The following is a 26,054-nucleotide window of genomic DNA, read 5'->3' as shown; positions in this document are numbered from 1 at the left end:
GCAGAACAAATGTTCTAATTACCATATGTGTAACTACAGTACTGTGCAAATGTTTTGAGTCACCTCTCACGTCTTTCTATTTTGCTTCAGAGGAGCCAGACGCTTTAAATCGGTCTTGAGCAGTAGTTCTCCAGACTTTCTAAAGGTCATTCAATGTTTTTCTTCAGAAATTGGCTGCTTTTTCACTTCAGTCTAGTTTTTGTGCCAGACCATTTTTGTTTGTTTGTTAGGCTGCTTAACAGCGACTTTTTCAAGCATTACAAAACCTAACTCAAGGAATGAACCAGTGCTGTGTCTACACATCACAGACAATGTTAAATTCTGGGAATTTAGGCAATTAATTTCAATTTCATAGTTAAATCTGTGGACACCGTGTGTCCTGCGCTCACCGCCAGTGTTAGGTTTGTAGCATAAACCTATTCGCTGGAACGTTAAGACAATATAATTACACTGCTAAGCAAGACACAAATAGGCAAAGTTCTTCATGTTACTCGTGCACGGGAGAGAACCGGATAACCGCTTGACTCCAGTTGGTCTCGTCCGTTCTCCCATACACTGTCCTTTTATTGAGGTTACATGAATATGCATAAGTTCATTTAACATATGACGTCTACATACAAACAAAGAGTACCTTGCCTGTGTGTGTGTGTGTGTGTGTGTGTGTGTGTGTGTGGGGACTGCTGATCAAAGGGTCAAACATCCTTGGTCAGGAAGAGGGTAGCCTCCCCCTCACCCTAGATGGTTCATCCTAGATAACACGGTGAGGAAGTCCTGCAGTTCATCTAAACAAAGAGCACTTAGACTAAAACAGACGCAACTACGTTAATCCTACCATAAAATAATAAAACACGGTATGACCTCTCATGCTCCCAAAGTGCTGTCTAATACACACAAAGTTTGCAGACTATCAAGGATCAAAACCTCTACCAATCTACAACTAATTACAAAACTCTAAGCATATATAAGTAAATGTTTCTAAGCATAAATGACAATCAACAATACAAATCTAACATTTCCCCCCTTTTTGACCTTTATGCCTGAAAAGTTCCCAGGTATGAATACGTCATGTCTGACAGTTTCAATGCAAACCTTTTTATACTCAGCATATGTCAAATCACCCTAAATTACTGAAAGGTACACAGTTTAATAAATGTATTAGCAGTTACCCCATTCATTGAGCTCATCTCATGGCAAACTGCATCTTACGAGCAACCAAAGAAATTGTTAATTTAATAGTGAAACTAAAAAAGTAACATTTTGAAAAACATCTCAACTTGGTGGTGCTTCCTCCGGGTGTGCACATCACATGTCTTTCTGCAGAGTGGTTTAAGCTCTGCAGGGCGTCATGAATGTCTCTTCCAGTTGTTTCCATCACTGTCCATAGGACCAGAGTCCAAATGTATGTAGAATAGACATTCAAACATACTAGTTGGTTTTGTGGTTCGTCAACATGGGTCTCAGCTATTTCCAAGCTGCAGACCTCTCAGCACTCTAGTTTTATGGCCTCTTACCAGCCCCCATCACCTGACTTCAGACCTTCGTCTTGTGAGGGGGATATTTATGACTCCTTAATTGTCCACGCTCTGCAGAAAAAGCTCTCTGTGGAAAGGGTGCTGGGTTCCGTCATCTTACTGCTGTTATGATCCCAGCAGCCTTCAGAGTGTCATCGTATGCACAGTATAGTGGCACAGCATTAGGTGATGTTCATAGGAAACTGCTGTCATCACCACCATAGCTTCTGGTTCCTGTGCTTTCACAGAATCATGATGTCATCCTCGAACTCCTTCTGCGCTGTCGATGGAGCTTGGCACGCTCCCCTCATCCCACGAGTTTTCATGTTCCAACGCTGCTGAAGGTTTAAGGCAGAGCACGTCGTACACCTTAGTCGTCTTCCTCAGCGTCAATATTGAATGTTTCATTTTATTTAACATCTTGCTGTGGGAAGTCTCCTCTTGATCTCCTGGAAGCTCAGTAGCACAGCTCTCTGTGTGATGTCTGCTGTGCTGAAGATGATCTCTGATCCTCCTGAAGCCTCTCTCCTGGCCTCAGCTCCCATCTTGTGGACGATCCTCTCCTCTATTTTGCAAGCAGTTTCATGGTCCTTGCTGTGGCTCCAAGGTCTGATTTCATGATGGGCCCCAACCAGCTTGACCTTTGACCTCAACCACTGCCTGGTCCTGTCAGCTATGCGCTTCTCACTGGGCCTCTGAAGATTTCTCAGGAGATTACTGCTGCACCTGTATTTCCTTGCTAGGAAGACAAACTATTTGGAGAGTATGTCAACAATCATCAAACCACATTCTTTAGTTCAGTGAACTTCACTTATAGGCCATCAAAGCCTCATCTGAACATGGGTGCACCACTTGCATAGGTTTAATATTTGTAAATAAAACGGCTAATCACACAAATCACTGCAACAATAATAAAAAACATTGTTTAATGTTAATCCTTGGACCCCTCCTCTTGACGCATGGACACACCCATGAGTCAACTCACCAAACCTGGATCCCTGTCTTAAAGAAAAAGATTAGCTAGATCATATCCCAGGCAACATCAGGGCATCTCCTCCCCTGGAGCAGCACCACCCTGGACCTACAATCCTGCAATAAAAATGTTAGTGTGCTTTGCATATTAAGTATGCTTAACACCGGGCTCTCCCAGGAGCCTGCATACACACCATCATGGCCTGGAAAGCAAAATCTGGAAGTAAAATCAAACTCCATACCTGTAAACAATTGTATCATAAGAACAATAAAGCATTCAACATCAGCAAGACAAGTGTCATGTGCAGGTTTTCTCAAATCAGTAACTACAACTATTACCCTAATTCACCTCAGACATGGATTATCCCATGTACTCTGTTAACATTAATGTAATCAGTGACTTCTCTTAAGCAAAGTCACTCCACTCATATATTATTATTATGGGTTCAAAAGTGGCCAGCAAATGAGCCCATAATAAACTATTCCATAAATACCGTAATCTCTTATTTGTTTCACCCATGTCACTTGTCCGCTTCAGCTGAATCTACTACAGCATTCTCAAAGAAACAAACATTAGCAATACACATTGACTGTGGTCAGACGGAGGTCAGACACAGGTCAACGGATTCTAGAGGTGCCATAAAAACACCATAAAGTCAACCCTAGCTGTGGAAAGAAGTAACACCAGTTCTCAACACAGGAAATTTCACACAGGTTATTCACATTATCAAAGTAACCTTCACATTTTCCCATCAACACAATGCAACAGCATCACCACTCATAACCTGTAAACACAGTTTTCCTCACACATAAACCCAGAAATCCTGTAGTAGGAAAAAACATCAACCAGTTGTCCTGGTATAAATCGCATCATCAATTCACATGAAGAACTGGCATGCTGATAAATGCACAGGCACAGAAAATGGCATTTAAAAGGTTAAATCATCATGCAACCTCGAGTGTTGCTGTCATCTTTCTGCTCCTGTAAAAGGAAACACATGGGTTCATCTGCACCTTTGTCAGGTGGGGGTTAGCTTCACACAATCATGTTCAGTCAGTCAGTCAGTTATTTTAAAATTCTTACTCATTCACTCAGTGGTTCCTTCTTTTGCTAATTGTGGAAATTATCATCGCATTCGTTTCCACGCTCAGCAAAACGACATTATTTCAAAAAGAAAAATAATTTAGACTGGATTTCCTCGTTGAATCCTTTTTGGGGGGGACTCTCATTTCCTAATTGTCCCAAATAAGTGGCTTTCTCCTGAACCCATTTTAAATGTGGAGAAACTCACTTGCAACAATTTTCTTGACGACGTGTAACGCTTTTAATTCCCGACTTGCAGATCTGCTCAAAGAAAAGAAATTCACAAGCAAAAATCAGTGCTTGTTCAAAAATGAAAAATAAAAAATAACAGAGATTATCAAACCAAACTCTCAGTGCACTGTGAAAGTATCAAAATAAAAAGGCCTTGTTAAGTCATGACACAAACTCCTCATCAACTTCACAACAGGAGAAGAATCATCAGCTAGATTCACTCCAAACCAACCATCAGCTGCACAACACACCACACCACATAACTATGAGTTTAATCACCAGGTCTGTGCTCTTCACTCATTTAAGCCACAGATCTATTTTATTCAATTTTTCCTTTTTCCCTTCATCATAAAACATGTGACATGTTGTCATGCACTTCACAAAACAGTCTGTTCTGATGTATTCAGAGTTGTGTATCTAAATACAGGATTCACTCGCACATCAAAGCAGGAAACTCAGTGTTTTAGAGTCTCCACTCAACACACAACAACTCCAACACATCTCATTCACTCGTGCTAGAATTCAATCACCTTTCATTAATCTAAGAACGATCAACTAATTTGCATATCAGCTATTAACCCACTAAGTTGACAGGACGACAGAAAAGCATGTTCAAAATAGTATCACAAAAGACAATTTCCCTCATACAGTAAATTACTTATGCTGCCTCAATCAAGCAGGAAGCTTCTCCCAATTTACCATTTTAACACTAAATTTATTGTCTGATCACTGATTTATCAAACCAGGATTTTTTTTTTTCCCCACAAAAGTTAAATTGTTGTCCTGCAACTTGTAGAGTCAATTTTTTTCTTTAGGATAAATTCAGTATTTGATAACAAGTGTCTGCTAAATTGACACTATTGTAACACTGATGAAAGATAACAAGCTAATTTTCATTGCATGGGTGTTTGTGTTATTAGGCAGGTCTAATGCATGTCTGTGGAGCTGCATCTCCAGCAGAGCATGTTCTTAAAGCTGCCTTTCCTACACATTTCTCTGCTATTATTTAATCATTTCTTAACTAATGTGCTATGAGTCTTCATGAGTCATTTTGTGTTTGGAATTGTTAGTAGGGTTAATGCATGTTCTGCTTGTGTGTGTGTGATTTTGTATATGTTTCTATTTTCGCAATGTTTCAGACTCCGTCTCAATTTTCCAACTTAAGCAGTCAGTTTTCTTTTCCCCAGGTTTGCTAACCCAAATTTTGATTTCCCACATTAAATAATTCCTATGTGTTCTCACCTAGTCTTCTCACTCTGTTGTCCTCTCACTCTTTTGTCCTCTCCCACTTCAACAGTCCCGGCAGTTCTCCTTCAGCTTTGTCCTGTCTAGTAGCTGAAGTGCTGCTGCTGCCTTCTTGGGCGACTTCTTAGCAGCTGCTGCCGGTTTCTTGGCTTTGGCTGCGGCGGGCTTCTTGGCTTTGCTCTCAGTAGCCTTGTTCATCTTGAAGGATCCGGAGGCCCCGGTGCCCTTCGCCACCAGGCTCTTGATGGCGGTCTTGACACGGGCCTTGTTCTTGTCCACATCGTAGCCTCCGGCAGCCAGAGCCTTCTTGAGAGCGGCCACGGACAGGCCGTTGCGCTCCTTGGAAGCGGCCACGGCTTTCACAATCAGCTCGCCCACGCTGAGGCCGACCTTCTTGGGCTTGGAAGTCATCGTCTTCTTCTTCTTGGCCTGAACCTCGGCGCAGGGCGTGTTTATGATGGAGCCTTTCCCACCACAGCGCTGGCACGTTGAACGCATCATGAAGGGTCCATTTCTTTCATGTCGCTAGCCGCATGTGGCTTGCCCGAGTCACTCAGTCCTTTTTGAGCATTTCAACATGCTGCCACCTTGCTCGCCCCTCCGTGAAATTCAACCAATCAGACAGGAAGATGGGTTTGCTTTCTTCTTCTGCTGCTGTTTATCCACATTGCTGCTGCTTTGCTGGGACTTTTTGTGCTCAGGACTTGCTGCTGTCTCTTTATCATGGAGCTGCATTCCTTATCTTCAGGGAGGAGTGAGCTCGCTTGTGAGGTTGAGAAACACATGGCACTGTAAATAAGTCAGCCAGAAACTTGGCCTGCATGTTTCCAATGATGTTAAACTATAACTTTCTTCCGACTGCTGCATGTGGAAAATTGATTCAGGTCTGCTTTTCACCTGAAAGTGACAAACTAAGACATTTCATTATTATCATCACTGCTTAATCAACACACATCTCTCTCTCTCTCTGTGTTTTTGTGAACAGTCTTTTCTTAAAAGCAGAAAATGAAATTGTAGTTATTTTTGGCTGATCAACACAAAACCTTTTTCCTATGATTTTTCTTTTTCACTCTTTTTTTTCTTTTTTTTTTCGTTACAATAGCTGGTGACCTGCAGAATCACCGCTCTCACTCACAATCAAAGGCAATTACTTTTACACAGCGCACAAAAACACTGTGATGTCAGACACATTCACACTCACTTTTTCATCTGCATAAATAAACCATATGGCTGGAGATATGTGCCATGGTGATCCATAAGCATGATCACCAGTTTATTTAATTATTTTTAATCCAACAAAACAAATAAACAAAAACATGATGCTGATGCTACACAGTAGCAGTAGTTCCCAGACAGCTCTTGATCTGATAATGTGTAGCTTGCTCATCAGCTCAAAAAACAAAAACAAAACTGCAACGCGACATCACACAGTAGTTGCATGCTCTGCCCACAGTGGCAAAGTCTTACACTTACATATTCAACACAGCTTCTCCATCATGTATTTTTAGATGTTTCACACAGGGTTGAGCATATTAGTTGTTTTCACAGGTGTGCTGTATATCTCAACAATGGTTCATAATAAGACGACAGTCTTCCACACAGGTCAAGTGCCTCTATGCACTTCATTAGCTTAAATATTTACCTATATCACTTCTCCTCACATGTCATTGTACTGAATTTAAGCAACCACAAGTTTAATGTAGGTTACTTTTAACAACTATCCACCTCAATGGTTTGGCACACAGGCTGTTAACATTTTGTGTCAGGAAGGGGTGGGGGGAAAGCCACCCACCAGAGCACAGCTGCTGATGTGGGCTGGCCTTTTCCACACACTCTTCAAGGCTGGTGTGTTTTCTGAAAACTTCTAACATTTGAATCTCTTCCATTTATAAGCCTGCGATTAACCGCACGGCTCAGGTCCGCGTGAAACCCGCGCGACCGCATTCGCGTGCACCCACGCAGCTGTGGAGCCTTCGCTCTCTCTCTTTTATACATAAATACTTTGTGCTGCCAGGAGCAAAGTCCAGCACAAACGTCTTTCTCCCTCTAACTCACTCTTGGTTGCTTAGAAACCCATGATAACAACAACAGTCGGTGTCACAGACCACGTGTTCTGCTCCGCACACACTCACACAACAACAACAACAAAAACGACGACGACGACAACAATGACAACAACACAAAATAGGCCTACTCCGGACTCACACCGGACCGCTCGGGACCCTGACCCAGTTGTGGGACGCTCACCCACTCGCGCGACAAAACCCAATGAAGGGACGCTCGGGACACACACCCAGGGCGATTTCAAAACCGGACACTCACCGGACGCTTGGGACCCTTGGGCGATTTAACCAAAACTTCTTTTTCGGGACACTAACCCAGTTATCGCTCCACAAAGCAGCGAACTTCTCAACGCCTCACAAAATGGCGGAGACTGCACAACGACACGGTTATAGAGTCGGCCTCTTTAAACTTACTCGGCGTTGCTTAGCGTGTAATATCAGCTTCGAATCCCGCCGATCGCCATTCATCGAGGAGAAAGACAGACAGCGAATCCACAGGAACTTCCTGGCTGACGTCAGTCTTTCAGCGTGCATCCCCCCCCTCGGTGAATGCGATCCCAGGGAGCCGGCATCGAAGGACCAATTAATGTTAGGTTTGTAGCATAAACCTATTCGCTGGAACGTTAAGACAATATAATTACACTGCTAAGCAAGACACAAATAGGCAAAGTTCTTCATGTTACTCGTGCACGGGAGAGAACCGGATAACCGCTTGACTCCAGTTGGTCTCGTCCGTTCTCCCATACACTGTCCTTTTATTGAGGTTACATGAATATGCATAAGTTCATTTAACATATGACGTCTACATACAAACAAAGAGTACCTTGCCTGTGTGTGTGTGTGTGTGTGTGTGTGTGTGGGGACTGCTGATCAAAGGGTCAAACATCCTTGGTCAGGAAGAGGGTAGCCTCCCCCTCACCCTAGATGGTTCATCCTAGATAACACGGTGAGGAAGTCCTGCAGTTCATCTAAACAAAGAGCACTTAGACTAAAACAGACGCAACTACGTTAATCCTACCATAAAATAATAAAACACGGTATGACCTCTCATGCTCCCAAAGTGCTGTCTAATACACACAAAGTTTGCAGACTATCAAGGATCAAAACCTCTACCAATCTACAACTAATTACAAAACTCTAAGCATATATAAGTAAATGTTTCTAAGCATAAATGACAATCAACAATACAAATCTAACAGCCAGCTGTCCTAGTATGTGCTGAGGTCATTAATCCACTTCTGGACCTGGAGAAAATACCCCCCTGCCGCTTTGTGTCTGCAAACCAAGACAGATATTTTTTGCAGTTTTATTATTATGGTACATTTTTCTGTGTGTAGCCTGTGTGTGTATAACTGTGGTTTAAAGTAGCTCTCCTTTTTTGTGGCTTGCAAAGGTGGCCCAGTTTTTAGATTAGTAAATGTATAGAAATGACTCATCAGTAGCCTGTAAGTTGTAAATTTAATGGGTACTTCTGTGCATTTAACCCCTTGGTATAGCATTCGTGCATGGAAACTGAGGGCGTTGGTTGCCCGTCCAGTTTATACATTGTGGTGTCGACTGGCGTGTCAGGCCTTAAAAACGATTTCCTGTAGATGAACAGAAATAGGAAAAAAACTCAGTGGCCAGTGGTGTTGAAGATCTTGTCAAAATTGATGAAATTATTAACGCTGAAAGGCACTGTCAGATTTTCATCCACTATGCATCACCATCAGGAAAGCATCTGATTGGCAGTGGCCTCATTTGATCTCACACTGCAGTAAAAGCATGCCTGAATGGAAGAACACACACGCTGGAACTCCATGAGTCATGGACCGGGCTCCCCAGAGCCCGGACCGAATCATTACTGAAGCAGCGTGGGATCATCTTGACAGAGAACAAAACACATATTTCCTTTTTTCCCCAGCAAAATGTAAAAAAATGAGAGGTGATTCAAGAGTTTTGCAGAGTGCTGCCTGTGTTTTCATTATGAACAAAAGCCTTTTCTATGCAAACATTACCTACAAAGGCTTGACAGCTTTGAACACTGCATGAACGTCTGAGTTTTAAAGCAGAGAGAAGAGTTCTGGGAATTTAGACAATTAAAGGGTCTGAAAGGGTAAATCATAAAAAGTCAAAGACAGAAACAAGCAGTCAAACTGGTAAAATGGATTGGCTGACTTTGGGGGCTCTGGGCAGGAAATGTTTGGCAGAGCTGACAGATCCAGTCTCTGTCTAACAGCAGAGGCTGAAAAACGGGCACTGCTCTCACTTTTATTATATTCTAAACAGGGAATAACAACATAAATATGACAGAGAAAGTGACGTGATGGGATACTTAACCGCAGACAAATCTCTCAAAGGACATTTTCACATCACTAATATGAGGCAACTTGCATCCAGCCAAACTGGAAATTGTGTTATGCTTTGGCAAATTAAAAAACGCAATGTGATATTTGTGCTTTGCATTGTGTCATTCTGTTTTCATCCTTCCAGAAAGGAGATCCTCCAGGAGTATTTTGACATCTGCACTCTCCTCCATCATGAAGTGGTGCGGATCCACAGAGAGATGGCATCAGCTCTAACAGCCATCGATCCTCACAGAGAGTATGAGAGCTTCATCCATCAGAACAGGTACGCAGAGGCGGACCGTTTCCGCTCAGCAACATGGCAATCACGGAAGCTAACCCTTCAGAGAAATGATACTGTGGACTGTGTGTTTGAAGGTCTGTGGGGGAGATTCCTGCCTGTGCCGATTTTGACAACAGCCTTCTGGAGGACACCGAGCAGCTAAGCACTAAGGAGATTGAACTGAATGACCTCACCCTCGAGACGATCCAGCACAAGTGAGAACAACAGTGCAATCACATTCAGATTTCGTTTGTTAATCTTGCAACAGCTTCCTCCACACGACTAACTCGTGTTCCTTTAACCTCCCGTTAACCTTCCCTTTCTGTTTTATATATGAAGTGCTTCCTCTTCACCTGGGATTTCTGTCTTCTTCTCACAGACTGACTACGATAGAGGAGGAGCTCCTGGACCTGGCTCGGTCTCTGGGCTCTCAGCAGACTTCAGTTGAGCAGCTGGAGCTGGAGTTAGGGGAAGAGCAGGAAGGTGTCAAAAAGGGCCAGAGGTGAGCAGACCAACCAGGCTGATGCTGAGCTGTCAGAGATTAGAAAGGGGGGTTCACAATGAAAAAATCCACTGTCCTGTGGTAGCTGTGAAGACAAATTACTAAAGTTTGCCTCAGTGGGCAGTCCTTCCCATCGGGGGAGTTCAGTGTGCTGTTGGCTGTGCAACGGCTAATAACCAGTGTGGTCTCAGCGGGCCATAAGTGCCTTATGAATTATAATACAGCAATATGTTGAGAGTTATGGAGCCCAAACCCTCTCATTTGTCTTGGTTGATGAGGGTGTCTAAAGGTGTTAGAGCTATACAGACCCGGGGGAGTGATCGAGTCATTAACAGGCTCTTGAAGGACAAGTGGAAACAATGTGTGTATATGCAACAGAGTCTGCATTATCAAAGGCAGCTGGGAGCACATATGGTGCAGGTGGTGAGGTGAAGCTGACCTTTGCTTTGTATGGTGAAGAAACATTTTGCAAATCAACAGTGAAAAACTGAATTAAGGTGACCTAACCTGACCTCAGATGTCAGCCTGAGTAGTTCAGAGGGTCGGATCTCCAGCATTTTGAGGTCTTTGCAAATGTTTTCTTGAGTGAAACTTTCTTTGGGTCTAATGAGCGTAAGCACAGCTGATCAATCATCTTCATGTGTGCATTAATCATTTTGTTTATAAACACCTGGTTAGTAAAAATTCCTACAGTTTAAAACCCAAACATCTGGGCTCGCTTGTTCTCGAATTAAGCCATAGACCATAAACTTTCTGTCAGTGGAGATCCTAAATGCTTTTTTCTTTTCTGGGATTAGGCTTAATCTACATTTCTGTGATGATGACGACCTGGGGCAACTTGTTTCTGATGAGCTTCAATGTCCAGCCCATTCTCTCATTTAATGGCCAATTAAAGGGAACAAAGCACATAGAATTTTATGTTGTCATTAAAGGCTGTGTGATGATATGACGGCGTGTTGGGTGTCACCAGGGAAAAAACAAACAACAAAAACAATGTGATCTCCGGGTCAACCAAGCATGATTAGATTCTCCGCTGCACCTGCGCTCATATAAACATCCTCTGTGGTAATTAGCCATACACATGCTTAATCAATGTCCCATACACAAATAGATGATGAACAGTTTCTTGTCAATTACTCAGCTCTCAGTGCCTCAGAGGAGAAATAATGTAATTCTGATTGTGGTGTTTGTAGTGTGTGCTGCACTTGGAGGTACTTAACAGGGAAGACCGAGTGCATACGGAGGTTGATTAAGTACATTAAGTACAAAAAAGTGATTAAGTACAAAACCTATTCTGAAAAAAGTTGAGACGCTGTATAAAATGTAAATAAAAGCAGAATGCAATGATTTGCAAATCTCATAAACCCGTATTTTAGTCACATTACAACATAGGAAACATTTCAGTTTCTAGAGCAGCATATGATCTGGATGATGTCTCAGTGAAGACGCTGCATATTTTCATGCTGCTGTTAAAGAAGGGGGGATGCTGCAAAGTGGTAAACATGGCCCTGTCCCACATTTTTGAGATGTGTCTGGCATCATTGTCTAAATAATGTTTTTTTTTTTTTTTTTACAATGGTACATGTTCTGAGTTTAAACATTTGTTATGTCCTTTATATTCCATTGTGAATATAATATGGGTTTATGAGATTTCCATCCTGGTTTTATTACATTTTTGCGCAGTATTTCAGCTTTATTTGAGATGGGTTTGTACAAATACCTCAAAAGATAAAAAATCCTCAGATAGATAATGAGGTGAAACAATTCTGTTTGTTTGTTCACTGTTGGGGTTTTATAAGTCTTACAGGCTCATTATCAGCATGTTAAGGATATGAATCAATATGAAGAACTGCAAACCTGCACAAGCAGGCGTTTTATTGATTTCTGTGCGCTTCTGTTTATTTCTGTCACTTGTGTTGTGATGCTGCACTTTGCTTTGTCCAGGGTCTACCAGTTCAGCAAGAGACATGCGATGGAAGAGTGCCGGCAGCAGGTCGCCCTGACTCAGGGCCAGAGAGCCAAACTGGAGGTTCAGAGGCTTCTTCTGAAAGAGAAACTGGACAAGCTGGGCTCCAGAGAACCTCCCTCTGCTCTGAATCTGGACACAGATACTGTTTCACTTTCATCCAGCACGAGCAACGTATGTTCTCCCTGACAGCAGCTTTCCCTCCTTTGTCTTTGATTAGCTCCTAATTACTGGTCCTGTCACTGGGCCAGCTGTACAAAATAAGCTGTGTGTTGCATGTAAACTCTGAAAACAACATGCTGAATTATAAAGCATAAAAGCAGTTAGTCTTTCTGTAAGTCACAGACAGTTATCCTTTAGGCATGGATTGTACTTAACACTCAGAAAGTGTCACTCTAGTATTTTCCTCCAGGCTTTTGCATAAAGTTGCTAGCATGGAAAGAAACTCCAGTTTATCTATCTTCAGGCCAAACGCTACAAACTTGTGCTGTGCACCCAATCCTTTGTTACACTCTCACAGATCAATCATCCTAAATAATTTAATAGAGCCGGAGCAGCCTGATGTTGTCTTGCAGTTAGTGCTTAACCTGAAAAGCACACGAGCAAAGTGAGACATGACAATTCTAATGCCGACAGTAGACCTTGATAGGTTTTTTGTGACATGTGTAACAAGCTCTGGGTCTTTTTTTTTTTTTTCTGTCAGGACCACACTCCACCCAGGGTCCTCGTGGAAGGGATCTTGAACAATCTCAGCAACCTCTTTAAACCCAAATTTGAGGTAAGTTAGTAATTAAATTGCAATTAACGCACAATAATTACAGTGACCGATAGAGAAGTTGCAATTGTAGCAACCTTTATGGTACATGCTAGTTTCTTTCTAAGGAAGGATGTTCGAGTGGAAGTTTTCTTCCCCCTCATCACTCTTGAACTTCTTTTTTTTTTAACCACAAAACAATTTATCATGTTCTGGAGGAAATGGCAGCATCCCAGAGTACATCCTCTGAGTGGTTGAGCTTGTTCAGGCACACAATCTGTCTTTGGGGTCTCGTGCTCTTGACCGCGCTTTGGGATTTTGACCGTCAAGTTTCTTCTTTCAAAATTCTTCTTGACCTCAAACCAAGCTCACTTTTCAGGCAGCCAGTGTACATTTAATCGTTTAATCATTCCTGACAGACAGAAGCACTCAGGGAACCCGTGACACAGCTGCACAGTAACTTTTGACACAGTAAAAAAAAACACCCTTTCTCACTTTTTATTGATTTAATGTTAAATCAGCTGGAAACGGATATATATAAAATTGTGTGCATGCTCCAAAAGATCATATCAGGTGAGTAATATTTTAATACCCATATTGTGCTGTACTGTGAATCTGAACTATTTGCTATTTTTGTATGAACTACTTCTCCTTCTATCTACCGGCCCTGTGGTACCCCGGGGGCATGAAAGCGGTGTGGTTATACTTTAAAGTTTTACAGACTCTTCTTTGATGTGCCTCCATTTAATCTCTGCAGATTCACCCAAAATCTATCCCTTCCCATTCTTATTGTTTCATTATTCATGTCTGCTTTTAAAGACCCTGCTTTTCTCTTTTCCTGCCTCCAGGTGCCTCCAGTCCTCAGTCTGGTGAAAGAAGTGGATCGTCCTCTGGGGCAGCAGGACTGGTACCACGGTGCCATTCCCAGACTGGAGGTCCAGCAGCTGCTGAAGAACGATGGCGACTTCTTAGTGAGGAAGAGTCAAGAGAAGCAGGGTTACGTGCTTTCTGTGCAATGGGAAGGCTCCTGTAAACATTTTCTCATCCAGAACACAGAAGTAAGTGAATCTAAAGTGTTTTTGAAGACACTATTTATACATTGCACGTTCTTGCATCATTCACTTCCTTATTAATGTTTTTTTCTCCACTTTTTCAATATGCAAAAAAAGAGCAATTCTTTCTGTTACTGTTGTAATATGTGGCCTAAAAAGTAAATGTGAGAAAATAAAACTTGTTATTGTAAACTAAGCTTTTTAAACATTTTTTTTTTGGATAATGAGTCTTTTGTTTTTTAAATTCAGTAATGCCATCTTCAGTACGCCTCTGTAAACCTCTGCTTCTCCATGTGTGCCAGTAGAATATGTACCGTCTGGATGGAGAAGGCTTTCCCAGCATCCCTCACCTGATCCATCATTTGCTGAACTCTCGACAGCATATTACCAAGAGGTGTGAAGTTGTGCTAAAGAAAGCGGTAGTAAAGGTAAAGTGACACACACAGACACACACCACACACATATGTTTGTCTTTAGATTAGAATAGCTTGTATCTGCTTACTGCAGACTTGTTATAATCTTTAGTACAACTTTAAATTTGTCCAAGACATGCTCTCATGTTATGTGCCAACAATAGGACACACCACATGTTTTTCTGTGTAAACTATGGGTTCTGTTGCTCTAAGGCTGTGTAGCACAGGACTCCAACACTATTTTACTCCTGTTTCTTCACATATGTACTCATAAACCTGTCCTCTGGTGGCTTTTCCCTTAAACACTTTACTAGTTTAAAACTATTAAAATCACTGTGTGTTTCTCTTGCTTCATTTTTAACCCTTTTAGGACAAGTGGGTCCTGGAACATGATGATATTATCTTGGGACCTCTCATTGGACGGGTGCGTACACTTGACTTTTACTAACAGAATCATGCAAGTAAAGTAAAATGTATTCTGAGTTTTATTTGTGGCCAATATTTTGCTTAGCAAAGTCATTTACGTGTTTAAGTGTATGCAGTTCATCAAGTAAAATATTTAGTTTTAGACTAAAATGCCGATGATGGTGGTGGTGATGATGCTAACTTCCTCATGTGAACATTTTATTAAGTTTTAAATGTGATGTACACATGTTTGTATAAAAATGGGACGAATTCCTTAGCAGCTGGTACAGTGTTGTTGCTCTGTAGCTTTGAAAATGAAATCTAAAAGTCTGCACTTAAATTGTGATGCACGTTAGACTGATTGCTTTGGTTCAAATTTTGTTGTGGAGATAAAATCCTGAAATTGTGTTGCCGGTACAGGAACTAACCATATCTGCTAGATTTAACTTCCCTGACAATTTCAGCTCCGTGTGGTAAATTGGTTGAAACAATGACCAGTTAAATTCAATAATAGTGTACGTGTGGCTTAGTTCATGATCGAAATTAATAAGTACCGTATTTTAAATGGTTTGAGGTTTAGTTAGAAATGCTCTTTGCTCAGTAAGAAGACAGAATTAGATTAGTACTGATCGTGTTCGTGATGGCACTGCACAGGGTAACTTTGGAGAGGTGTACAGCGGCCGTTTACGCACCGATAACTCTCCTGTAGCTGTGAAGTCTTGTAAAGAGAACCTGGCCCCAGAGCACAAGAGTAAGTTCCTGATGGAAGCCAGGTCAGTACACACACACACACACACACACACACACACACACACACACACACACACACACACACACACACGTTTCCATTACAGTAAATCACATCACAGTGACCTGTTTTAATGTCCTGAACACCTTATTTAAGTCAGAGCGAATTTTTGCCGAGAAGAAGCAGGCCCAAATCTTACCGTGCAAACAGATTTACTTTGTTGTGAACAAATCCCCATGCAGAAGTACACCCTCACTGCTGCATGGGGTCAGAATTACAATTGTAAGTAAGCAGCCGGGTTGATAATCAAATCAACTTACTGGATTACTCAATCAAGATTTGATTATGTATGTTCAAGTGACATCTGAACAAACCACAACGCTTCTGAGACCTAAAGCGGCTGCAAAGTGCCACATTTGAAAAAAGCCAATCACAGCATATCAGCACCAACACCTCATATCAACTGTCAGGGGCGGTGGTGGAGGGCTGATGATTTGTGCTTGGTTTACACCAACAGGGCCTGGGCTACTTGCAGTCTTTTCAAGTGTGAGGCCATCTGTCCAACACATCCCAAAATTGGGTCGTGCAACAGGTCAATGATCCCAAACACAGCAGCAAATTTACAACAGAATGGCTGAAAAGAAAAATAATCAATATTTTGCAGTGACCCAGTTAAAGTCCAGACCTCAACCACAATGAGATGCTGTGGTGGGATCTTAAGACAACTGTGCATGAACAAATGCCCACAAACCTCAGTGAACTGATGCAATGGTGCAGAACTGAGTGGCCAAGCATTCCTCCACAATGATCTGAGAGGCTGATAGCATCCTCCAGACAACAATTAGGCCAAGCTTGTAGAAACCACCTTTCTGCTAAAGGTTTCTACAAGCTACTGAATCATGGGATGTACTTGGTTTTTCACAGAAGTTCAAGGCTTCCTGTGAAAACATTTTCACAGCTCTGCCATTTTTCTGTTTTATTAAGCTGTGAGGACCACCACAGCTTAATAAAGAACAGTGCAAACATATATAAACCTTACAAATGCAAAACCTTACAGTTGCTTACAAATGCAACTGTCAAAACTCTTCACTGCTTAAAAAAAATTGGTGTATATATATATTTTTTATTTTGTTTAGATGAACATTAGTCTTTAAATGTTCCTTTTTGTTGATAATGTTATAATATTCTGCCCATAAGTTTACAGGCTTAAATAAATGATTGTTAGTTTATTGTGAAGAGAAATCAGTGCTGGTGTATAGATACGTGGATTTACATTTATCAACTAGCATCTGTGTCCAATATCTCATACCTTTTAGTGGACTGAAGCGTGTATGTTCTTAACAGCATCAAAACACCATCGTCACCTTTCTCACATCCGCCATGCATTTAGAATTTAAAGGAAACTGCACTCACTCCAACAATAACCAAAACTTCCCATTGAGCGCGTTTGGGGAAATCTAAATTTCGGTCCACTTTAACTGATGATCAGAATTGAAACGGAAAGAAAAAAAAAATTCTTGCATTAGTTACAACACTTCCACTTATTTTTTGTTACAACTCGTTTCTGCTTAACCTTGGGACACGTGCAAATGTCCTTACAGTTACTGCGTTCGGTCTCAGTCCATAAAAAACAAACTATGATGTTCTCAACATCAAAGTAAGAGAATGTCTGTAAATAGTCCTCGAAATAAAATTGTAGAAGCTGGCCAGCAGACTTAAAAAAAGATGTATGTACATAGAGCTCTATATGAAAAGTATCTATGAGTTGTTTGATTGAAATACTTAATCATATCAATACTCGCTCTTCTCAGTGGTCCGTGTTGAAGACCGGAAAAGAAAGTCTGCTCAGTAGCAGGAGGATAAATGATAGTGATTTGAAGGCTATCACGAGTGAAATGGTCACAGCAGGCTCACACAAGCTACAGGCTACGTGAGCTCATAGCCCCTCTCGCCAGAGGAGGCTACCACCCTGTCATGAAACAGCTGTAGATCAACATCATCATAATACTTTCTATAAATTTAGCGCATAGTGCACAGAACTGAATGTAACTGTACAGTAGACATCAGACAAGTAAACTAACAGCGGGTTACACACGCACACACCTGTCTTGTGTGTTGTCTAGGATCCTGAAGCAATACGATCACCCTAACATTGTGAAGCTTATTGGGGTGTGCACGCAGAAACAGCCCATCTACATTATCATGGAGCTCATTCAAGGTAAATGTGATCCTGTTAGACAGTCTTTATGTCTTTCAACTTGTCAACTCGATGCCTTCAAAGATTTATTGAACCATTTTCACCACCCACTTTGTTCCTCCATCATCGTTCTCGCTCTCCGTATGTGTGTGTGTCTTTACACTTTTCAAGGTGGTGATTTTCTCTCCTTTTTGCGCACTGAGGGTCACAGTCTGATACCGAAGATGCTGGTCAAAATGACTGAAAATGTCGCATCTGGCATGGAGTACCTGGAGAGCAAAAAGTGCATTCACAGGTTGGTCAGACGATCACGCCGCTTTTATCTAATCTTTTCATCAGCCACGTGCAAATCTGTGACTTCAGCAAATCAGATTCTGCAATGCTCACTATTCATTTCCTTCACAGTTGCAGTCAGCTTAATCTTTCCTCATTGTTAACATGCCGGAATACATAATGTTTACCTCTGTGTTCGGTTTGATAATTACTACATATTAAACGTTCATTTGAATACAGTGCAGTGTACTTTCAGCAACAACTAAAGTGGTGCGTCGCTCATGTACATGCAGGTGGATTTTCAGGCTTTTACTGTACACTTTACGAAGCATCACTTACCTTCCCAAGCTTTCACTTCACCTAACTGTTAACTGCACTTATCTGTAGCAGTTCCCCATATGTTGAGTAGCAGTAAAATGCTTGCCTTAAGTAAAGCTTCAGCTCAGCATCATATAAGGTGTCACACTGTAATCTCTAGAGAGATGTGCACAGAAAGATATTTAAGCAAATACAAGTTTCCAAATAAAAATAAAATCACTTTACAATAAAAACAAATACTGTGGCTGAAAAGTACCAAAACAGAAAGGCTTAATAAAGACAGAGAACTACAGACATGATTCATGGCAGGAAAAATCTGCTTTACATTATTTCTTAAATGCCATAGTCCTTGATGGCCTAAGGCTCCTGCTTAGGACCTTAAAGGAGAGCCTCCTAAACCCCTTTATACTGGTAATAAGATTTATATATTTGGCAAGGCAAGTTTATTTGTATAGCACAATTCAACAACAAGGTGATTCAAAGTGCTTTACAGAGACATTAGAAACAAAAACAAATAAAAAGCACGATTTAAAATTGATTAAAACAAGCAAACAAACAAACTAATAAACAAACAAACAAACAAAACAGTATATAAAATCAAAACAGATAAAATCAGAACAGTAGATAAAATCAGTAGTTAAATGTAAGTTTTGAAATTTAAGCTTAAAAGTGTGGATTTGGTGCTTTATTCAAATGCAGCTGAGAACAGGTGAGTCTTCAACCTGGATTTAAATAAACTGAGTGTTTCAGCTGATCTGAGGCTTTCTGGGAGTTTGTTCCAGATATAAGGAGCATAAAAGCTGAATGCAGCTTCTCCGTGTCTGGTTCTGACTCTGGGAACTGATAAAAGACCGGATCCAGATGACCTGAGGGATCTGGAAGGTTCATACTGAGTCAGGAGGTCACTGATGTATTTTGGTCCTAAACCATTCAGAGCTTTATAGACCAGCATCAGAACTTTAAAGTCTATCCTCTGACGGACAGGCAGCCAGTGTAAAGACCTCAGAGCTGGACTGATGTGGTCCACTTTTTTGGTCTTAGTGAGGACTCGAGCAGCAGAGTTCTGAATGAGCTGTAGTTGTCTGACTGATTTTTTTTTTTAGGTAGACCTGTAAAGATGCTGTTACAGTAATCAAGCCTACTAAAGATGAATGCATGGACTAGTTTTTCCAGGTCCTGTTGAGACATCAGATCTTTTATCCTTGAAATATTCTTGAGGTGATAGTAAGCTGACTTTGTTATTGTCTTAATGTGTTTTTCTAAGTTTAGGTCTGCATCCATCACTACACCCAAATTTCTCGCCTGGTTTGTGGTTTTTAGATGTATAGATTGAAGTTTGCTGGTGACCTGTAATCGTTTTTCTTTGGCGCCAAAGACTATTACCTCAGTTTTGTTTTTGTTTAGTTGGAGAAAATTGTGGCACAACCAGTCATTGATTTCCTCAATGCATTTACCAAGAGCCTTATAATCTGTGCCAGTGGGAGCATGTAAATGTTAAACAGAAGGGGTCCCAAGATCGAACCTTGGGGAACTCCACATGTGATACTTGTCTGCTCAGATGTGAAGTTACCTATTGATACAAAGTATTTCCTGTTTTCTAAGTATGTTTTGAACCAGTTTAGTACAGTTCCTGAAAGACCTGTCCAGTTCTCCAGTCGTTTGAGTAATATGTTGTGGTCAACTGTATCAAATGCTGCACTGAGATCCAGTAAAACTAGGACTGACATTTTTCCACTGTCTGTATTCAGACATATGTCATTAAACACTTTGGTCAGAGCGGTTTCAGTGCTGTGGTTCTGTCTAAAACCTGACTGGAAGGCATCATAGCAGTTATTCTGTTTTAAGAAGTAACTGAGCTGTTGAGAAACTGCTTTTTCAATGATCTTACTTAAAAGTGGGAGATTTGAGATCGGCCTGTAGCTGTTCATTTGTGTCTTGTCAAGATTGTCCTTTTTCAGTATAGGTTTTATTACAGCAGTTTTTAGTGATTCTGGAAACACACCTGATATTAAAGAAAAGTTGACGATCTGTAACAGGTCTTACTCCAAAGTCTTTGAGACCCTTTTGAAAAAACTTGTTGGCAGGACATCTAAACAGCAGGAGGAGGAGTTCAGTTGACCTAAGATCTCCTCCAGCTCTTTGCTGTTAATAGGGTGAAACTGTTTGATGGTGTTTAAACAGTTTTTCGGTGGACACAGTACATATCCTGGATCTGCTGTTGATGTACCAATTGCTTGTCTAATCTTTTGGATTTTTTCTGTGAAGAATTTGGCAAAGTCATTGCAGGCCATGGTCGAATGAAGTTCAGCTGCCACTGGCACAGGAGGGTTTGTTAGCCTGTCAACTGTAGAAAATAAGACCCGAGCATTATGGCTGTTTTTAGTGATGATGTCAAAGAAGTAGGACCTTCTTGCACTCCTCAGTTGTAAATTATAATTGTGAAGTTTCTCTTTATAGATGTCACAATGAACCTGGAGGTTTGTTTTTCTCCATCTGCGCTCAGCTTTCCTACACTCTCTTTTTTCATTTTTCACTAGTGTGGAGTTTCTCCAGGGAGACTTTTTTCCTTCCAGAGATAGCCTTCACCTTAATGGGAGCAATAGATCTAAGGACCTGATGCAAAAATATCGAACTGGGTGTGATGAGACCGTTCTAAACATTTTTAATGACTGAGGAGAAAAACCAGCTCACAGCCCTGATTGTAACTACGCATCCTCCAAAGACCACAGAGCTGTGTAGGAGTTGCTTACAAAGATCAAACGTTGGGTTTTTGTGAGTAGCCTGCAAACAAAGCTTGCATTAAAAGACGAGACCATCTACAAACACGTTCTGAAAACTCGACCATTTCCTTTAATTCAGCAATACGTATGCATGTATATATATTTAAGTAAACGATATACTGCATTCAGAATTGTTGTAGTATTTTGGGGATGTCTACAAATTGAACGTGGCCTCGGTGGCTGGCTGTAGGGGCACTAGAGGAGAGGAGGAGGTTGTGACATCCGGCTCATTACAGCAGCACTTGTATGGTTTGCCCAGCAGGGACGGATCAGACAGGCTGCTGGTAGCTGCTCAGCTTGTAACACTGCATGTCAAATGGCACTCGCACGCAACACAGAGATATGATAGGAACACCTCTCTTTTAAGTGCCATCTGTTCTGTTTTTTCATACAGAGCATGATTTTTTTTATGTTTCATTTGTTTCCACTTTTCCCCAGCCTCCATCCCTCTTACATTTCCTGTCTTGTGCTTTTTAAGGGACCTTGCAGCTAGAAACTGCCTGGTCGCAGAAGGCAACGTGGTGAAGATAAGTGACTTCGGGATGTCCCGTCAGGAAGATGATGGAGTCTACTCTGCAGAAGGCGGTCTCAGACAGATCCCTGTCAAATGGACAGCTCCTGAAGCCCTGAACTATGGTGCATCATTAGTGCCTCTGCCATAATACCACAACCAGACACATTTCTCCTGTTTCTACTGCCAACAGCCAGTTAAATACTCACAAAGAGCTGCGCCTATGCCTTTGCTTACACTGCCCCCTGCTGTTGCTTTCAGGTCGTTATACCACAGAGAGTGACGTCTGGAGCTTTGGCATCTTACTGTGGGAGACCTTCTCCATGGGAATGACCCCCTACACCAGCATGACCAATCAACAGACACGTGAAGAGGTGGAGAAAGGTGAAGACTTCTGAAGTGTTCGTGTTCACGTGACATTCAGGAGAATTCCTGCTGTCATTGTGATTGATTTTGACACTGATACATTTTCTGAGTCTCACGTGTATCAGAAAGCACGTTTACTGCCATCTGACCATCTCTCTCCCTGTTATGCTTCTCTGTGATGTGCTTCAGGGTACCGTATGCCTGCTCCGCACGGCTGCCCCATTGAAATCTCCAGGATTATGAACAGCTGTTGGCAGTATGATCCCAGAAACAGACCATCTTTTAAGAAACTCCGGATCGATCTCAATGCCATATACAGCAAAATTATATAATACACTCTTGTAAGTTGGACGTGTTTTAACATTATTTTTTTGTTAGGTTGTACTTGTTATTTCTAAAAAATAGGTTGAGATTTAATATGAATATTAAAAGTAAAAATAAAAGGTCTAATTAAAACTTGATAAGTTGTGTAGCATTTCTTTTTAGACTTACTGCTGAAAATGAGCTAAGAAGTGCTGATGTGTGGCCTTGTAGAGCAGAAGCTTGCCAGGTGGGGGCAGCACTTTCATTTCTTCCTTTGTTTCCAGAAGAGTGTCAGCAACTCATTTACAACTTATCTCCTTTTAAAGACATGTAACGAGCTTGCAAACACTTGATTTTCTAAAAATCAGGATCCCAGAAGTTCTAATATAGACAAAAACACAAGTTTAATACCCAGCTGTTACTGTTTCGGCTGGAATAGTCTTGGTTTCCAGCAGTGTACCTAGATTTAACCCCTTCAGCTCTGTACTGTTTGAAATTCTCAGGTGGAAAAAAACAACAGCACAGTTAATGTAAGGAAAATGAATAAGGTGTATTGTTCTCACTGACATAATAGTTAAACATTTTCCCAGAGCTTACTGGTGGTTCATTAGGATTCAAAGCTGCTTGGTGATTCATGCAGTTAAATTACTCCTTTGCCATTTTTTTTGTGTACTTGATCACAGAATTTACAAATATTTTCAGTTAAAAAAAACAAAGCAAAGATTTAGTATTTATAGTTTTCAGTATTTGCAAATTAAAGGCTTTAATTTCAATTAGACATACAATCGTATTTTTGCTAGGTAAAAGGTTCAGAGACATTTGTCACGCTATTATGTGCTGAAACAATCTTCTGACAGTTGTAGCAGGGCATGATTTATTAACTTGGTCCCGGTAGGCAAAACAAAATTGGGCCTGCAGGAACTTGAAGTTTTAGTTTTATATCTCCTTATAATTAGAAAGTGATACTTTTATCTACAGTATTATTCTTATTGTTGTTTCTTTTTGAAGCACTTTGGGCTGCATGTGCACCTGCAGTATAAATAAACCTTTAGCTCAGCAACAGATGAGGTAAAGGTAAAACTCAGCGAAGAGAAGAGAAAACACTGTATCAACGGAAGGCCCCAGCAGCCTGGAAATATTACAGCAAAAGTAAGAGGTTTCAGGTTCACCTGATCCATGTCTAACTATGAACTGTATCAAAAAGGAAAGTTTTAAGCCTGATATCAAACATAGATACTCAAAAGAGATAGAGATTGCTGGAAAATGACACAAGAAATACAAGGGGGATCGCTTTCATTTTTTTTGATTGACCAGCCACAACATCATGAGCAGTCTGCAATGCCGACTTGAACAACCTACCTTTTCTCTATCTGGTAACCATTTAGTGACCAGCAAACCATGCGTAGCACTGTTTATGTCACTACTGAGAGAGACCCGACTCAAAAGTAAGTAAGTTAGATTTCAAGAGAAAGATCACAAAGTGCTGAACAATAAAATGTCAGAGCATTAAAAAGAAGATTTAACCAACCAGAAGTCTAAAAAGCAGGAAAGGATTTTCCTGCTGTTACTTCGCCAAGGAGTTGAATACAGGGAAATCAGTCAAAGAAACAACCTCCCCGGCAGGTGAGGGAGTGACCTCAGCCTGCTCAGTTTTATTACTCTGAGCCCTGGTTACGCCACAGGCAGTAATACCTCTGGTAAATTCTGGTCTCTGACATCCTTTACTACTAGATTTGAGGACACTACTGGCAATGTAGGTAACTGTGGCCACATTTTTTCCCCTCAATAATGGTAACACCAGGAACAGGCAAAGAGGGACATACTCCTGAATCTCCCCACTGTACCAAATCAGGGGTCAACGCCAAATGACAGAAAGGTGCAGAAAATGCATTCATCTCCATACCTGTGAACAGAACAGAATTAACAGGATCAGCTGTCAGAGAAAAAAGAAGAACACAATGAATAGATTTGGACTGGGGGTGTATCCTGGAGCACATTCCTCTGAAGTTAAGCTGAATGAAAACTGTGACAGAAAAATCTAAACTTGATCTGCAACTGAGAACATTTTGTGTAAAGTTTGACAGCAGCCGCCTTATTACTGTGATGGATAGTAGCAGCTACAACAACGATTATCTTTTCTCCAACAACCTTGAGGGGACCTGACTGCTGAAGAAGCTTTGTCTGATGTTTACCTGCCCGGTCCACCCAAAGTCATGCCTTACCAATTGGTCTGCAATGATTCACTGAGTATCTCGATAAAAAATCCTTAATGCAACAATTTGTTTTAATACTCTAACCTACAACTCTAATGCTAAGTTGTTTGCATACAAATTCAAGCATTTCATCCACATTTGTGACTAAAAATAGACCTGCAATAGAAATGTATCGGAGGACTGATAACACAGCGGCAGCAGTGAAGATGAGCCTGTCAAAGTTTAACATGGAGCTGTAGTCTGTCTACACAGGGGTAGGAAACATAGGGTGTGGGGGCTAAAATTGGCCCGGCAAAGACTCCAACCCGGCCCAAATTTCACGTTTTTGTGAATCAACAAACTTTGTTTTATAATTACAGGACACTCTGAGCTACTGGAACTTGTTACGTAAGCCCAAAGAGTCATGATGACACATTTCTTTAATTAACTAGAGCAGCATTTCTTTGTTATGTAGAAAAACTCAGAGGCACAGTTGAAATTGAGCTTCCTTTTTCTACTACTAATATATCTCAGGGATTAAATGCTTTTACACTGTTAGACAGGAGGGTCTGTCAAGGTTTCATTAAAATTATTTTGAAGATTTAGATAAAATAATATTTAAAATTATAAATAAAATATAATATTAAACAAATTGGGATAATATTTACAAATACAAAAATAAAAATATAAAAGCTTTTTTTGGGGGGGGGGTTCTGAGTGCCAGTGAAAACAAACACAGGGCGGTGAAACTCTCAACTGCTGACCTGGGGCTGTTAAGCGGAGCACTGACTGATTACTACCTTTAATTATTAACATTAATTAATAATATCTGCATCACCAGAACATGTGTTTCCTGCAGCAGAAAATGTTCTGAGAACATTCAGCTCTGATAACGTTCACTTCAGAGAATGCTTACTTTTCTTCACTGCAACCACCAAATGGCTTAAGCTTAAACATCTAGAAACACACACGCGCACAAAAACACATGCACATGAACACACACCAAATACACAGCATCCAGCCTCATGCAGAACTCGTGTTTTGTTGCCTTCTACTAATGAAGAAAGCGCTCCAAGGGACAGAGTAAAGACTAACTTGTATTATGCTTTAGTTTACCTTATTTTATTTGACATTACTGTACTTGTAAGTATTTATTTTATATTAAAGAAAATGTTTTGGTTTAAAAAAATAGATTTTTAATTGTGCACGTAAATGACAAGGGTTTTGTTTTTTGACAGATGTTGTAGCTGCAGTTAAACTATTAAAACATTTGTCTTTTTAAAATGGAAACCAATGAAAAGGCTTTAAAAAAGATGTATTTTTTCTGTTTTGAACATTTATAATCGCTCATTAATAAAAAAAAAAACTATCTAATCTGATCACGTGAATAATAGATGAAATAATCAAGATCTGCGGCCCTGGTTTCTACTGTATTTAGTTTGTGTTACAATGTGTTTATGTGCTTACACCACTGCTTCAGATGCAATTTTCTCTCTTTTTTTTTTTTTTTTTTTTTTTAAAGCTGTTGTTCATTAAAGTATGTGGCAACACCCTCGGGGAG

General features: G+C 40.8%; 1 protein-coding gene and 1 pseudogene across 2 annotated transcripts in view; one reads left to right on the top strand and one right to left on the bottom strand.

Annotated features, from left to right (window-relative positions):
- The window catches only part of fes (FES proto-oncogene, tyrosine kinase), a 39,103-nt gene extending 16,648 nt beyond the window's left edge, over window positions 1-22,455 (top strand). For both annotated transcript variants that reach the window (XM_085268670.1, XM_085268678.1), the window contains exons 6-19: window positions 9,579-9,716; window positions 9,809-9,928; window positions 10,093-10,215; window positions 12,160-12,355; window positions 12,885-12,959; window positions 13,784-13,993; window positions 14,293-14,415; window positions 14,771-14,824; window positions 15,460-15,578; window positions 17,677-17,771; window positions 17,922-18,045; window positions 21,600-21,757; window positions 21,894-22,016; window positions 22,188-22,455. In XM_085268670.1, the coding sequence (XP_085124796.1) occupies window positions 9,579-9,716; window positions 9,809-9,928; window positions 10,093-10,215; window positions 12,160-12,355; window positions 12,885-12,959; window positions 13,784-13,993; window positions 14,293-14,415; window positions 14,771-14,824; window positions 15,460-15,578; window positions 17,677-17,771; window positions 17,922-18,045; window positions 21,600-21,757; window positions 21,894-22,016; window positions 22,188-22,330 (1,801 nt within the window). In that variant the 3' untranslated portion in view covers window positions 22,331-22,455. The remainder of the gene's footprint in view (window positions 1-9,578; window positions 9,717-9,808; window positions 9,929-10,092; window positions 10,216-12,159; window positions 12,356-12,884; window positions 12,960-13,783; window positions 13,994-14,292; window positions 14,416-14,770; window positions 14,825-15,459; window positions 15,579-17,676; window positions 17,772-17,921; window positions 18,046-21,599; window positions 21,758-21,893; window positions 22,017-22,187) is intronic.
- On the bottom strand, window positions 2,775-5,896 carry LOC146583228 (histone H1 pseudogene; annotated as a pseudogene).
- Window positions 22,456-26,054: the final 3,599 nt, after the last annotated feature.

Source organism: Mchenga conophoros, linkage group LG1 (genome assembly GCF_057382185.1).
Source record: "Mchenga conophoros isolate Kocher_MC1m ecotype Shallow Benthic linkage group LG1, M_conophoros_male_GT1.1, whole genome shotgun sequence".
NCBI classification, from domain to species: Eukaryota; Metazoa; Chordata; class Actinopteri; order Cichliformes; family Cichlidae; genus Mchenga; species Mchenga conophoros.
This window is presented reverse-complemented; position numbering and strand designations above follow the sequence as displayed.